The 15,773-nt window shown below is 39.7% G+C and overlaps 1 protein-coding gene across 19 annotated transcripts in view; it reads left to right on the top strand.

Moving 5' to 3' along the window:
* The window catches only part of TENM4 (teneurin transmembrane protein 4), a 1,547,018-nt gene that overhangs the window by 1,373,591 nt on the left and 157,654 nt on the right, over positions 1-15,773 (top strand). For all 19 annotated transcript variants that reach the window (XM_038158275.1, XM_038158258.1, XM_038158266.1 and 16 more), the window contains one exon: positions 747-957. In XM_038158275.1, coding sequence (XP_038014203.1) covers positions 747-957 — 211 coding nt within the window. The remainder of the gene's footprint in view (positions 1-746; positions 958-15,773) is intronic.

Raw genomic sequence — 15,773 nt, 5'->3', positions numbered from 1 at the left:
GACAAAATACAATTATTGTGAAAAATCAGTGGGAGGTTATTTAAATAGGGAACTAAAGGGAGTTGCAATACTAGTATTAAAGCAAAGCAGTTGTTCAGTTAAAGTTACCTTTGCAAAAAGTAAATGCATCCTTTTGAAGAAAATACCTAGAGCCACTCCTTAAGTGAGACTTTTATATATTATTTATCTCTTTTCCATCTTCATTTTTATGATCTTTTAACCACTTTTCCTATTGTTTTAAGATAAAATCCTCATTGGCTGAGCAAAACACTTCTGCAAAACCTCTACCAGAGTTCACTTTAAAATATTTTTTGCTTTTCCCTTGGTGATCCCTAGCAACTCCAGCAAACAACCCAGTTGGGCTAGATATATTTTTCTGTCTTATTTTCCATATTAGCCAAGACATAAAAAAGATAACAGATAAGCTGCTTAGTGTCATATTTGCAGTGCAGTTGAGGCATGGTCTCATGATTTCCTGCCTGTATTTCTACAGAATGAGAACACCTCAGTAAGGTCAATAGGCTGCAATTCACCTTCTAAACAAAGATGATTTCAAGATTTATATAATTACAGGAAAATACATTCATATACTAGCTATTTCCAAAATGGTTACTTGCAAGTGGTCCAGGAAAGTACTTGAGTTACCAGAGCAAATCGGTTTATGATGCTTCCGCAAACCCAGAATAAGAGACTAAGCTTGAGGATACCTGATAAACACACAAACATCACTTGTTCTTGTGTTTCAGTTTGACTTTGTCGAGCTCCTCGATGGAAGACGTCTACTGACCCAGGAGGCGAGAAGCTTGGAAGGACCACAGCGGCAGCACAGAGCTTTTGTGCCCTTGGCCAGCCACGAGACAGGATTTATCCAGTATTTAGATTCAGGAATATGGCATTTAGCCTTCTACAATGATGGCAAGGAATCGGAAGTGGTTTCTTTTCTTACTACTGCTATTGGTAAGGATTTCCTCTATTATTCCTAAACTCCTAAGTATGCCTTGGGGCCAGGTATTAACGCACGTACTCGAATTGCACGATGGCTTTGTGCGGTTTTTGAGAAAATGCTTGGAGGGGATTGTATTTAGCAATATGCTGAATACTGTTAGACCTTAAATGTTGAGTAAGTATTTTGTAGGTCTTTTAAGGAACTTACAATCATAATGAGATTCTGCAGAGTGCCAAACATGGATTACAAGCTGGAAAATCCTTGCTTTATTTTCTTCCTTTGATTTTCCTTTTATTTAGTTGGCTTTTCTTGGTTTTGTTTGATTTTTTTTTTTTTTTTGTTTTGTTTGATAGGCTTTTTTCTCTTTCTGGAGCAGAGGTGTAGGAGTGATTGAAGAACAGACAGTAGCACCATTCCACAGTTCTGTGTGACAGACAGTTCTGCCATTGAACACCATCAAAATCACTCAAGCTGGAGTTCAGGCAGAGTACTGGAGTTAAAACTCCAGTAAAGGGCACTGTAAGCCTTGGTAGAAGCAACCACAGTAACAGGAATCCCTGTTTCTCCTTGCTAACAGAAATAAGCTGAGGTTGCTTAAGAAGAACAAATTTACTAAATAGGTCTTCTGACTTCTCTGGCAGTAAAATGCCCTGTCAGTTCAGCTTCCAGGCATGGATTTGTTGCTGTCCAAGGAGGAAAAGATGCTGCCAGTGGGTGCCTGACAACACACTGAGTATTCTTCTTCCACCCTGTAAATATCTAAATCTGTTTCTAATTCAATAATATTTAATTTTAAATTTGTTTGACCTGCTTAAATTGTTCATATACCCAAATTCATTTGGTTTTGATTTAAAGATTAGTCCATAAAACTAGCACTCAGCTTTCTTCTGACCACAGTGTTTAATGGACTTTTTTTCTTTGCAGAAAAAAAGCAGACTCATTCCAAAGCTGCCGTTAATCCCTCTCCCAACAGAGGCATTGGTGTTGAGTCTCAGCTGTCTGCAGTAGTTACCTAAGAGCTATGGGCTGTAATTTGTCTTGGCAGGTTAATTAAAAAGTTTAGGTCTTACTAAAGCAAAGTCATTAACATCCCAATATTCCATTTTAGCACTAAAGTTTATCTAATGTAGAAATGGAAACTGCTGTAATACTGTGTTTTAAATTTAAAACCTGGAAATGTGATGTTCTGTCTTGTTTGTAGCTGAGCAACACTAGTGGTAGTTAATTCTGGAAGTATGTTAGCTTATGAAAGTGAAGTCTTACTTTATAGAATGCAGATTTACTTCCATTTAGTTTACTTTAGTAATTTGATTTTTTACTTACTACAACCACAGAAGCTTAAGATATTCTTCTGAAGGCAGCTTTTTCTCCTTGTTGAAGAATGTCTTCAGTTCAGAATTTCCCATCACAGGAAAGAAATCAGTAAGGCTCTTAGAGCAAAAAACACATTTAAAGCACTGTCACTGTTGTTCTTGTTTTCAAAGTGATGCTTAAGTGTTGTAGCCAGACTTTTCTCTTGGCCTCATTGCACTAATATAGGGGAAAACAAGGAGAAAAAGAAAAGAAGCATTCTTAATTTGCCTTTGAGCATCAAAGGAATGGTGAGGGTGAGAAGCATGTCAGATTGTCTTCAATGCAATCCTATTTTTTTTGGATTTGCTCTGCTGTACTTTCATGACTGCATGATAAACAGAGCAGTCCATGATATGGAGCCCGTGATATATTCGATATATCCCCTGCTGACCTTGAATCATTCAGGATTTCTGTGATTCAGAAACAAGGAAGTTTTCTTTTGTTATGCAGGTGGGAATCACTTTATCCACTGGCAGATGTATGTCAACACAAAGCTGTAGTGTAAAAAACCTGTATAAGTACAAGCTATGAATTTTGAACTAGACTTAAGTAAAATTTTTAGGTAGAAAAATGTGGCTTCTTGGATAGAATTTGTCCAGAAAAGTGCACCATTTGTGTAAGTACCATAAAAATCACTGTAATAGCCTTAACAAGATGGTACCTTTCTCCTCCATCTAGTTTTCAACAGCTCGTTTTAAAAACAAACAAACAAACAAAAAAAGAAACAGGTGTTTTGTGTAACTCTAATGCTTCAGAACCTTTGTAGTGTATTCATGAAGTCTGGCAAGACAAGGTTGCTAGACTGTTAGTACATAAATACTGTGGTACTGTAGTGTTACTATTTTTTTTCACTGCCCAAGTAAAGAGGATAAGGCAACCTGACAATGCTTATGAACCAGTGTGTAAGTTGCAACACCAAACAAATAAATCAATTCACTCATGATGGGAGCCTTAGATCTGTCTGTGCAGGGTGAGGAACCTTCAAAGGAGTTGTGTTGACTGTCAGAGGCAAGCTGCCATTTAATTTGATTCCTGTGGCAAGACCACCTTAAAAAATCTCCCTTTATTATTCCACTAACATAGGAGTTACAGTAGGAGCAAGTTTGAAAAGTATAGCTCTGATGCAGGAAGAAGTAGGATCCAGTGATCTGAGAAGCAGGCCAGCTAGAACTCTTCAATTCTGATTGATGTGTTAATTCTGCCCCAGCCTAGGCTCATGCTTCAGCTGCTCACTGTGTAAAACTGAGGAGAGTGACATTTCTCCAGAGATGCTGTGAGGGTGATAGAACTGCTGGGAAAATGAATGAAGCATTAATTAATAATCCCAGATAGTAGTAGAAAGCACAAAATTGATAATGGTGATCATAATGATAAGTTCATAAAGCCAAACTGTGCAGTCATTGCTTGAGGCAAACATCCCCTGCGAGTGAGAACTCACCAAAATAAATGGCAATAGCTTTTACTTCAGCAATAAACATGTTGGATGGAAAGACTGCTGATTTTCCAAGTCTTATCTGCTATGTTTCAACAGACCGAGCTGTTCAGCCAGCAAATCATTGCAGGCTCCGTATGACAGTATCAACTGCAATTACTGTGCAGTGCTTGCCTGGAATGATTTGGCTTCCATTATTCTAGTGAAAACTGGAGAAAAATGGAAAAAGGCATCTGTATTCCCAGTTTGATAACACACAGTTAATTTCATAAATTGTGAGGCTGTCCATTAAACAGCTTTGGAATGTGATAAACTATAACTAAATCCTCTCAGGAACGTTGGCATAGATTTTGAGGGCAGGAGATGGCAACTTGGCCTGTTTTCTAAATGGGTGTGGAATCATCATCACTGAAAGGCTAGGTGGTTTCAAAATGTGTGCCTGTTACATGCACTGAATATAAACCTGGGGACAATACAGCCTTGTAATGTCTGTCAGAGCTTAAACTTCTGAATAATACAGGAAATTCAGGTGGAGGGAAAAAATATTATTCTGGAAAAGTTTTCAGCTTTTAACAGCATTTTCATATCCTGTTCTTCCAAATTACAATTCATTACATTATAAAGGAATGGACAGTCAAGGCCTCTCAGTAATAAATTAATCTTTTTGTAAATTACATTGGTGGCACTTTCTGAAATTCCTAATAGAAACACTTCTTTGAGAAGCACCTTGTGGATTCACAATCTGCCACGATCTGCCTGATAGTAGTAATTTATTTAGAGCAATCTTGTCTGGTGAAGCAAAATAGTAGGCCGAGGAATCAGCTGGAATCAGCACATTTGAGACAGATTTTGGCCAAAAGTCTGCTCAGTAGAAGCAAGAAACATCTGAGATCCTGAAAAGAGCATCTGTGGAGTCAAAGTGTCTTCCAACAGCTGTTACTGCTGAGCTTGGGCAGTCTCGACTGTGCAGGGCCATTGAGAATTCAAAAGGAAAAGCAAAATCAATTGTCTGTGAGAGGAAAGCATTGCTGCTTACCAGCTTGTCACCCAGCAAGTGACAGGAAACACATGTAGAACACCTGGGATAGGATGCAAAGTTTTATCTCATTCCTATGTTCTACATGAGACAATGCTTAGGTTAAGAAAAGGACTGTTCTTTCTGCTCCCTCTGCCATCTGTAAAAAAACCCCTGCTGTAAGTAATTTCCTCCACTGAAGTGCAAGATGATCTGCGGTGTGATTTTTAAGGGGCTGCCAGCGCATCCAGCACCTGGTGATATACACCAAAAGGCACGTGCCCTTCCTGCAATAGCCCAGAATGTAACCTACCCCATGCAGTCCCTAGGACAGGGCTTCACACTCAGGAGTGGTACCAGCAGAGGAACACTTCACAATAGGACTGAGCTCAAAGGTGATATTGCAGGGCACAGAGACAAGCGTGGGACTGGGAGCCTTCCTTGTGCGAGAGGTGACAAGAGTGGCTTCCTTAGCATTGTGTGAAAGTGCCTTTGTGTTTAGCTTGTTCTTAGCAAAGGGAAAAGGAAGCATCTGAGTAGCTCAGATTTGCTTCCATTGCTTTTGCTGCTTATGTGTAAACTAACTTAAACTCTAGCAATTTCCACTTCAGAGAGGGATACAGAAGTGTGATCCACTTAAAGTCTCAAAACCATTTGTGTTATTTACACTTGATTTGCTAATGTCTGGAAAAATCTAAATTGGTTTTGTGTAAATATTGAGGAGTTGGGATACTGTGCAGAGTAAAAAGGGATGTGATCTGTTCTGGCTTGCACTTTGCTTTTAGCTCCCTAATGGCACAGTTACTTGACTTAAAAGTCCCCCATGTACTATTGGATCTTCAGGACTCTGAAGGAGGAAGAGTGGTTTTAATGTCCCAGGTACCCTTTTCTGAACTTCTCCTTAGGCTAAAGAGGCTGAAAGTTCAGCAAGTACTTTGCTGAATCAGAACTCCTTAACTGCTAATGAGACTCCAGCTGCTCTGTGGAAGAGCTCAGTTCTCCCCTATTGCATGAGTATGGTCTTCTTAGCCCTTCTGTTTCAGAGAGGGACATGGAGCACTTCCACTTTGTGGTACCCTCTGCAGATAATTAGTTAGTAACCCATTCCTGCCCACACTCACAGCTCTTTTTTTGCTCTGCACAGAAAAAGAAATATGAGCAATATGAGAACTGTGCCAGGAAGGAAAATCACCTAATATTTGATGTTATTGATCTCTGTGCTACAAAATAATAGCAGAGCTTTGCAGGCTCTGCAAATAGTTTCTTCCACTTTGGCTCTGTATGCCCCCCTACAAGCAGACGTCTGATACTCTGTCAGATGGGCAATGCTTTTTTTGATTACTCTGTTGTTGCTGCCACCCCTTTTTTTGATACTTTGTTTCCTGCTTTCCACTCTTGCCTAGCTTCTCTGAGTGTGGCCAAGCTCATAGGTCTCAGGTGGTATTTAGAAAAGATACAGTCACTCAATTCATGTAGAAAGCAAAAAATGCATTTATGAGTCCCTGCCAGGCTGAGTTAGGTTTTTATTTCCTTGTGCATTTGATCTCAGCAATGACATTTTGTTGACAGGTCTGCTTGACTGAAAATGTTCATCCTCAGAGCAGGTTCAGGTTATGCTGCAGCGCTGCAGAGTGTCTTCCTTTAAGCATCCAGCTGGCCACAGAGTGTGAGGTCCTCTGTGAGAATTGGGCTAGTCTATGCAGAAGGTTGGCAAGAAGACAGGAGATTGCCCTCTCCATCCTAGCCAAATCCAGCCCAGTCTGATAGGTTCAGTATCACAAGGCGAGACAGAAATGTGGGGTGAACTCCCTCTGCCTGAGCTTTGTGAGCTGCAGGAATTCACCTCTCCAAGCAGGCGTCATGGTGTGCTTGGTGAGATTTCACTTTCATCCAGCCCATGTGCAAATCTAGACTGTTCTCTTTATAGGGCTTAATAAAAAGCAAACATGGGCTGAGCCTGGATTTGGAAATGGAAAGAGGGCTGTACAGAGGTGAAACTTTTCACATTAGCTTGCACTCCTTATATCCAGAGTTTGTTTGCTATTCTCAGTAAAACAGTGATGATGATTTTGGATAGATAGTGACACAGCCCTTAAAACTTTAGCGGCTGAAAGTCAACAGCGGCTTTATCAGTTCACCCTTAATCTTTTCGTGTTTTTCCTCAAAACTGATGAACAGCCTCATTTCCCAGTGAAGTGAGCCAAGAGGGTGAGCATGTTCCAGTGTTGGAGTTTATCTCTGTGTCTGCCTTTTCAGACAACTCCTAAAAGATCAAACGTTCCTCCTGGTTCTTAAATCCCTTTCAGCTTCAGTCAGTAATGTTTGTACATGATCCTATGGTACACTGCTCCCTAAATGTTAACTGCAGCTTTCTGCCTGCTGCTGCTTAGATCTACAGCACTTCCAAGGAATAGGAAGTCAGACCAATTGTTTCAAATCTAGATGTTACTTGTAATGACCTTTTTTCTCTCTGCAAGTGTCTGAAACAATTCTTGCATAATAACCCCTCTTCCCAAGCCATAATGGCAGGCAAAATTATTATTTCAGGATTTTGCTATTGAAGACGTAAGGCTCCTCTAATAAAGAGAAAATTAGGACATGTCTCAAAGATAATTAAATAATAAGAAGCCTGTAAAGGTCAAATGCTTGGCTGTGAAAACTTCCATGACCTCTCTTTCTGTGTAGAGTGTATCTCTTCACTGATGATCGGTGAATAAAAGCTAGCATGTAGAAAATTAAATGTAGAAAATTAAAATGTGTAAATCTATCTTAGTTTTAAAGCAGAGATGCAATAATTTATTTAATGTTAGATTTGAACTTTTTCTTTATTTTTTTATTTTGATTTCTGTATGTACACACCTCTTTCAATAGCTCTTACAATTACAAGAGATAACTTGACCGGAGAAAATAGAAAAATGGACAGGTACTTTCATTTATATTGTTGTATAAAAGAAATTAGGCCATGCTTCTAAAGACTGCTTGGATGCCAGTAAGTATTCATCTGAGTAGAAGTTAGATGTCTGAGTGTCTTTAATGTTCCAGATTTTGTCTGGTTTTAATCATGCTTTAAAGTGGTAGAAAAACAAAGGTAGATTTGTCATTTTGAAAAGCTTTGCTTACATCTGTACTTACATGGACTAGGAGCATTGAACTTGCGTGTCCATGTGCTGCATTCAGGCAGGCAAGTTCTCTTGATCTGACAGAGCTTGTACAAAAGGTTTATTGATTGGGGGAATTACTTTAGTTTTAGGGTCAAGAAAAGGTTTATTTATCGGTGAAGTTTATGCCTTTTTCTTTCTTTATTCCTTTCTTTCTATTATTCCTTTCTGTTATTTCTTTCTGATATTTCTTTCTTTCTGTTATTTCAGTCTCTGTGTTTTTCTGTTCACTGTTTTCAGAAGAGCATAATTCTGCCTTAATAACATGGCATATAAGTGCTGTCTGAGGGGTTCTGGAGAAATGTGTAAAACAGTGCATATGGTTTTCGTTTTTACACTTTTGTATATAGCTCTTTCCACACAGCCCAGACTGCGGGCTAATGTAAGCACAGCTTGTTTCATTCCTGTGTCGTATTACCGAGCTGCTAGAGCAGCTTTATGCATGCTTTTCTTTCCATGAATGCTCCCCTGCTAAAGCACAGAAATAAGGTTGTGGGAGTTAATAGTCCGCTTTGGCAAACAAAAAGAAAACTCTTTTTGTACTAGAACAACAGACACTTTAAAGCCTCACTTTTCCAAAGGCTATATTCACGTGTACATACTTGCATGCAAGACCACAAAAAACCAGAAGCCAACAACATCAGCACCTCAAGAGTCACTGGACCACTCTTCATTTTGCATGGGGGCCGAGCAGATGAGAAGGACATGGTCTGTGTAGTCACTCCTGGCATATGTTGACTTTTTAAATGATAACAGTTGGTCTGTATATTAGATGTGTGACTGCTTTCTTTTGCGGAGTGCTACAACAGTCTCAGAAAAAGTTCCATAGATTATCTTAAACTGATTTCTAGACAGCTTGCCAGAGGCTTTGAGAAGGAGCAAGATTTGACTACATATGTGCAGCGAGTCTGCAAGGGGCAGGAACAAAGCCATAAGTACTGCTTTTTGTCTGGCTCTGACAGAAGACCACCAAAAGTTCAGTGCAGCTGCCTGAGATGCCCCAGAGAACTGGGAGCATCCCTACAGGAGGGCAAGGCTGATATAGAACCTGGAGGGGAGTCAGGCTCTTGTGCAGCAGTGGCTGCAGGTCAGGCATTCTGCTTGAGAGCATGTCCCTAGCACCAGGCACACCTACCTAACTGAACCTCACATATCAGTCATTCCAGCCAGTACATCCTTAGTTATCAGGCTGGATGTATTAACTAAATACTTGGTGTAAAATGAAATTTATTTTTTATGTACCCAAAATTATAACATTGTCAAGTTTTCATGGCATTTGTTTGACCAAAAGAGATTACATTTGTAGTTCTCTGTGTGTGTATGGAAGAATGGTTTGGGTTTTTTCCTCCTGTAAAACACCAACTTAAAACATCATTTAAAATGAAACTCAGGGCCAGATTTAGCCTTGCCCTGAGCTATGACAGCAGAAAATGTAATGTACTGAACGTGAAGTAACTTTTCTCTTGCTAGTGCAGCTCCAGAAGTTGAACCCTGAAGGCTGAATAATTGTTGTTTCCTGTATTAGTTTGTAACAATTTATGAGAGTGGGAAGGAAAAAAAAATCTTTACAATCCCCTGGGCAAATAGGGGATATAAGAGTTTCATCTACTGGAGTGAAATTCAGGTTTAAAAATATTCCAACTGCAAAAAAGGGAATCTAGGAAGAAAATAACTCTTCACAATGTGTCTTTCTAGATCTCCACAGCCATGTCACATTTATGTTACAAGTATGGATTAAAGTCTTATTGTGCTTGGAAGCTACATTGTAGAAGGAAAAATAAGAAGGCTTCAGTCCAACAGCTACTCCTTGTTTAAAATAATTCGCTGAATTTTTTTCCCAGCTAACTTCCAACCTGTGATCACATTTCAAGTGCTTTGGAACAGAGGGTGTTTTCAGATGGTCAGTGTATGATTCCTTAAGAACTGTATGTCATGATCCTTTTGTGCTTTTAGCATTACTCACATTGTAAGGAAACAGTGTTCCCTGTTTGGCCCTGTGGACAGCAGAAATACATTAGCAGGATTTCCTGAAAGTTGGTGAAGTCAAGGGAGATTTTACCATCAAGTTAAATGGTCATATACATCAAGCAATGCCCAAGTGCTTTTGAAATCCCATTACACTTTATGCTTTCAGCCATCTGAGAGCTTCAGATTATAAGGCATTCTGCCCTGGAAAGATTTCTTCTTAATAAGGAAGCAGTAAGAGAAAGGAATGAATCAGGGAGATAAAGATAAAGCTCTCTCTCAAAGGGCAACCGAAATTCAGACCAAATGTGGCAAAGGTTTCTAGAATAATCAGGCTTGTTCTCTTCTTTATTTACTCCCCATCTATTCCCACTTGGTCCCTCTTTCTGTAGAACAGAAGTTCAAAATAAGACAGAAAAAATCTGACTTTTTAGTGTTTCCAGCTGGGACTGGAGTCAAATGGGCTTGAAATAGTGTGAGAAAGACTGATATGATTGTCGTGAGAGCCATTTGAGTACCTGGATATATATCTCAAACCAGGCCTAAAAACCAAAGTATAGACAGCTCAAGGGAAAATGTGCTCACATGATGTACTGTGAAATTTGGCAAAATCAGCAACTCTTGATTTCAATAAGCCACCTAACTGCCCCTGAGCACCAAACCTTCTGTGCTTCACCATCACCTTGTAAAATGGCCCAGCCTGTAGAGTCACTTCTGGCAGGGGCAGGTGTCTCTTGTCAGTACCCTTATGGAGATGGGGGTGTATCTTGCAAATTCTTTTTTAAAACATTATTACAGAAAAAGAGGAGGGAGAATAACATTCAATTCATACTGTGGTTATGTCCTCTCTCACTTTCCAGATTCAGGAGTGATTTAAAGAGCTATTTAAGGGACTGCCTGCTTGTTGCCCTTTTACTAATTTAGCATCCTTATACCTGCATGTGAAGATTAGAGTTCCACTGGGATGTGAGAGCAAAACAGGGTTATATGCATGGGTCCTTAATTAAAGCAGACCTCCCAGCCTTATGAAAAATAAAAAAAAAATCAAAATCTGGTACAACATCAAGCAGCATTAACAGTATCAGCATCACGCTAGGTGCCCTACAGAAGAGGAAGCTGTGAAAGAGCACTCAAAAATAATGACTGAGTTTCCATGATGATGTCAAGACTTTTTCACATCTCAGGCTGCCAGGTGTGGATTACTTGAGCTAGAAGTATAAAAGCTGTACAAAATAAAAATGAAGCAGAAAAATTGAAATCTCAGCAGGTGATGATGTACTATAAGAAGGAATCAGTCCTTTAAAGCTTTGGCTAGGGAAGGAAGAGGAGGAGCAAGAGAATACCAGACCCAGCATTTCCACATTTCTTTTGTTTCCAGGGCATTTTCTTTCCCCTTACCTTTGTTTTTTTGGGGTTTTTTTTGGCTCATAGTGTCAAATCTGATGCTTGAAGACACATCTGAGACCTGTTTTATCCCCTCTCACCTCCACATCTGTCTTGACATTGTTATCATAATTACAAGGGCAGTGACAGTTCTGTAGGCTTAGAATCCAGCCTCTCCTGCAGTGAAATTCAATCGAGTAGCATAATTTCTTTGAAAAATAAACAAGACTGCAAGCTCTGCAACTGAGAAGTAAATTGAATGTGTTCACAGAGCTTCAGAATCCTCTTTGCCTTTCGTGTTATACTGCTTGATTTCCTATTAAAATTATTGCTAACGTAGTCGGGGAAGTGACAAGGAGCATTTTTGTGAAAGAGAGATGTGATTGCAATGAGCTTGTAGGTCTCACTTTCATCCTGGACAAGCAGATCTAGGAAAAATAGTATGTGGATTTCTAAGGTTGCTCTAGTGCCGCAGCAAAGAGTAAGGTGAAATAATGTGGTGTCCCTTCACTCTCCCAAGCAGTGTAATTCAGTGTACAGTGAGAGGAGTGCTGGGCACTCCTTATGGCCCTTTTGCACTGATGTGGCTGACAGAGGATTTCAAGGTCAAGTATGAACCATGGAACCTCCCTGCTTGCTGCCTTGCTCCCTGGGCCCTCCCTCCTTCCCAGCAAAACGTTTTTGTTAGCCAGGGGAACACAAATAGGCAGAAGATGGATCACTGGACAGCTAGGAACAATATATTTCTGTGTGATAACAAATATATGTATTTGTTTGATACAGTAAAAAATTCAATTCTAATTATTTGGTTTACCTTTTTTTTTAGTTTACTTGCTATTTTTGAATTAATGCATCTTTGTATAGAGATAGTCAGCATTTATTAGGAAAGGGTAAAAACCTTTTATTGTACCAATTAGTATGTATGCAATATCTTCCTGGGCTGGTAGATGAGTAGCTGTGGCAATTAATTTTAGGCTGAGCATATATCTTCTCACCAGCACTGAACAAAAGATCTTGAGGCCATTTCTTATGTAGTGGTGGAGTAGACTATTAGTTGAAAGGACCAGACAGGATCTTTCAAAAAAACCCTGCTCTTTTCTTTGCATCTCATTTCTAATATGGAATATTCTCACTGATACAAGTTTTTTGTATTCCTTGAACCTTGATTCCTGAACTGAGATTAGCATTGATTCATTAAGGTCTAATTGTCCTGCTGCAGTGCTATTCCTACATGTTTCTGTAGGACACCAAACACTGCCATCTCCAAAGCAACTTTTTGAGGTTATCAAATGAAACAGTTATATTTGAATTCATACAGCCACACAGCACTGAATGGCATTTAATCAGTTCTTAGAAAGCAGTCCTGGTTAACTCCCAAAAAGCTACTGCCTTCGGTTGCCAGCTAGATAACTATTTTTTCTTTGCCAATAGATAGTTGCTTTTAAATGCCTAGGGAATGATGCTGCTTGGTGGCAAGTGCAGGCTATAAAATATTTATCTTTAACACACGATTGTATTACTGCAGCCTCTAATAAGATTTGGTGTCAGGCAAACATCTGCCTTGGCCTCTGGCCCAAAGATAGGGAAACAAGCTATTGAGTTGGATGTTGCATAGTAAATAAATAAGGCAGAAATACTGTTAAAGTGGCTGTACTGCTGACCAGCAAACATGGTGAGTATATAAAAAAGAAGTCCATCAAGAGTCTAGAAATTTGTCTAGCTTCTTAATATGTTTATTGTGTTGCATCTGGATAAAGGTAATTCATGTTGGTAGTTGTAAGCCAGGCTGACAGATCTTTATAGAATTCACCACAGTAGAATTGGCTTTCATGGGGCTTTTTGTCAGCAGCAAAGTGGTCCCCTGAGCAGACCATTTGCCTGGGAGCTTTGTTGCTCTCACATGAGTCAATTTATAATATGAAGCAAATGCTGTGTTGTATTTGTCCATGCCTCAGATTAACAACCTAAAAAAAATGGGAATGGTAACAATTAGTGATTTCATATTGAACTCGATAATACCCTTAAATAAAAGATAGTATAGTATGAAGTCTTATTGTGAGTATGGGCTGGATCATGCCAGTTTATAGCTTCTCTCAGAGTAAAGGGTGATTACAGTGGGAAAACTAGCAATGGGACAAAGGTTTCATCCAAGTTTCCCTCAAAATCTGCCAGCTGTGAGATTACTTGTACTGAAAAACCTCCCCTGAAAGAAATGGCAAAAAGAGCAGATTGATGTTATTTTATGCAATATGTTGAATTATGGCTGCTGAGGATACTTGGAGAATTTTTTTTTTGTTTCTTTCTTTGCTTTGATATTTAAAGCACATGAGAGAAAGGACCTTAAAGAGTACTTCAGAAGAGTTTTGCTGTTGAAGTCTAGGCTTTTGCATTTAATGGATGTTCTCCCTTTCTTATTTTTATGAATCCAGAGAGTGTTTTGTACATCCTTTTTTTCCTGGCTGAGGTCGGCTGTCCTAGGGTAGGGAGTACCTTCTCTGTCAGACAGGGCATTTCCATACCATTCTCCAAAATGACAGTGTGGATCTGAAGATCAAATGTCTCATTATGTAATTTAGACATTCTGTCAGAGAAGTATGAGAATATTTATAATGGAGAACTGTGAAGATGCTCAGAGGGCTTGAGCACCTCTCCCATGGAGACAAGCTAAAGGAGTTGGGGCTGCTCAGCCTGGAGATGAGAAGATACCAAGGAGACCTTAGAGCTCTTCCAGTACCTACAGGGGCTACAGAAGAGCTGGAGAGGGACTTTTTACAAGGGCATGGGATGATAGGACAAGGAGGAATGGCTTTAAAATAACAGTAGGCAGGTTTAGGTTAGATATTAGGAAGAAATTCCTCACTGTGTGATGAGGCATTGGCACAGGCTGCCCAGAGAAACTGTGGTTGACATATCCCTGGAGGTGTTCAAGGCCAGTTTAGATGGGCTGTGGAGCAACTTGGTCTAGTGGAAGGTGTCTCTGCTCATGGCAGGGGGATTGGAACTGGGTGGTCTTTAGGGTCCCTTCCAATCAAAACCATCCAGTGATTCTGTGATTCCATTAAATTACTTGCTTTTTCAGTTGCTAATTAGACTGTGAAGTTGGCAGAACACTTAATTCCATGGGCAAGCTTCTGCATTCTCTCTTAGAAGCCCCACCACCTCAAGTTTTGCCCATGTGCCCCTAGTGTGAGTTATTTGCTTTTGGAAGTTTCACTCCTGCTGCCATTGGTGGTTGAAAGGTGGCATGGAAACTGTGTTTTCAGTGTTCTCTTTTCATTCAACAGCAAAACCTGATGAAGGCATCATCCATTAGCTGGCCCTCCAGTTATTAATCTCTGCCCTTACCGGCTGGTGTCAGTCAGATCTCTTCAGGGATTTGAAAGCCAAAGAGAAAACTGTGGGAATCAGACTGGAAACAGAGAACATATGTATCTCTTTCTAAAATAGAATTGTTCATGGTCTCACAGTGAACTTTAACAATTAAATAAAACAAAACAAAAACATTGTCATATTTCTCTAAAGGAGTTCCCATGGTACTATTCATAAAACACCATATGGATTTTTGTATATATTGGAAAATACTCCTCTAATTATATGAACAGCTTACAGAATAAGCTGTATAATGGAGACTAGAAGCCAGCCATAATTGCCGTGGCCTGTTTTTGCTTATTAACTGATAATGTGTCACCTCTGTAGCAATGTTGACTGTGAAGATACTCAAAAGAAAGACAGCTGCTTTGTGCCACTGACTTAGAGACTCCCGGAATGTTAAAGTTGTGTCCCTTCTATCCCATGTGATAATAATTTGGCGAAGCCCTAGCTTCTGAAAATGTCTTCTTGATTCTTTATTCTTTCCAGGGTTCTCCCACCACAACTCCCTAATTTCTGATGCCAAGTTACCCTCCTCCTCCTCCTGTTTAGCTTGAAATGTTGGTGTTAGAGCACTGTGCTTGAATGTGTGTGCCCTTACACATGCCAGAAGGACCAGAAAATTTTCTGAGGTGCCCAGCTGGCAGTCTGTAACCACTGAAACAAAATGCAGTCCTAGGATGGAAACAAAGGTTTTTATGAGAAGCCTTGAGTGAGTATAACTTGCTAATGCCTGCAGTCTTCAAAGTAAAAAGAAATTCCAGGTTGTGATTCTGCCTAAGAATATAAAAAGGAGCATGCTCAGTGTTGCACACACAGCTTGCAGACTTGCTCCTCACAAGCCTTAGTCTCTGCCTTGTTTGTGCTCATTAGCTCTGGAGTTTCCGAGGAAAAAAAAAGTGAGTTCATTTAACACTTCCTTTATGGAATACTTTGGAGTTGTTTGGGAGTAGCTTTGACACAAAGATGCACTGCATGAACCTTCATCACTTTTCAGAATTGATTCTCAGTAGTGAAGAACTTTTGGGAGTGTATGAAGACCTTAATTGCCCTGAATCACCAGGAAGGTTTGCATCCTTAACTGCCACAAAAACAGCAAGTGGCACAAGTCACAGGGGGAGTAGAGTTTCTTTTCACTTCATCTCATCTCTA

This window comes from Motacilla alba, chromosome 1 (genome assembly GCF_015832195.1).
Source record: "Motacilla alba alba isolate MOTALB_02 chromosome 1, Motacilla_alba_V1.0_pri, whole genome shotgun sequence".
NCBI classification, from domain to species: Eukaryota; Metazoa; Chordata; class Aves; order Passeriformes; family Motacillidae; genus Motacilla; species Motacilla alba.
This window is presented reverse-complemented; position numbering and strand designations above follow the sequence as displayed.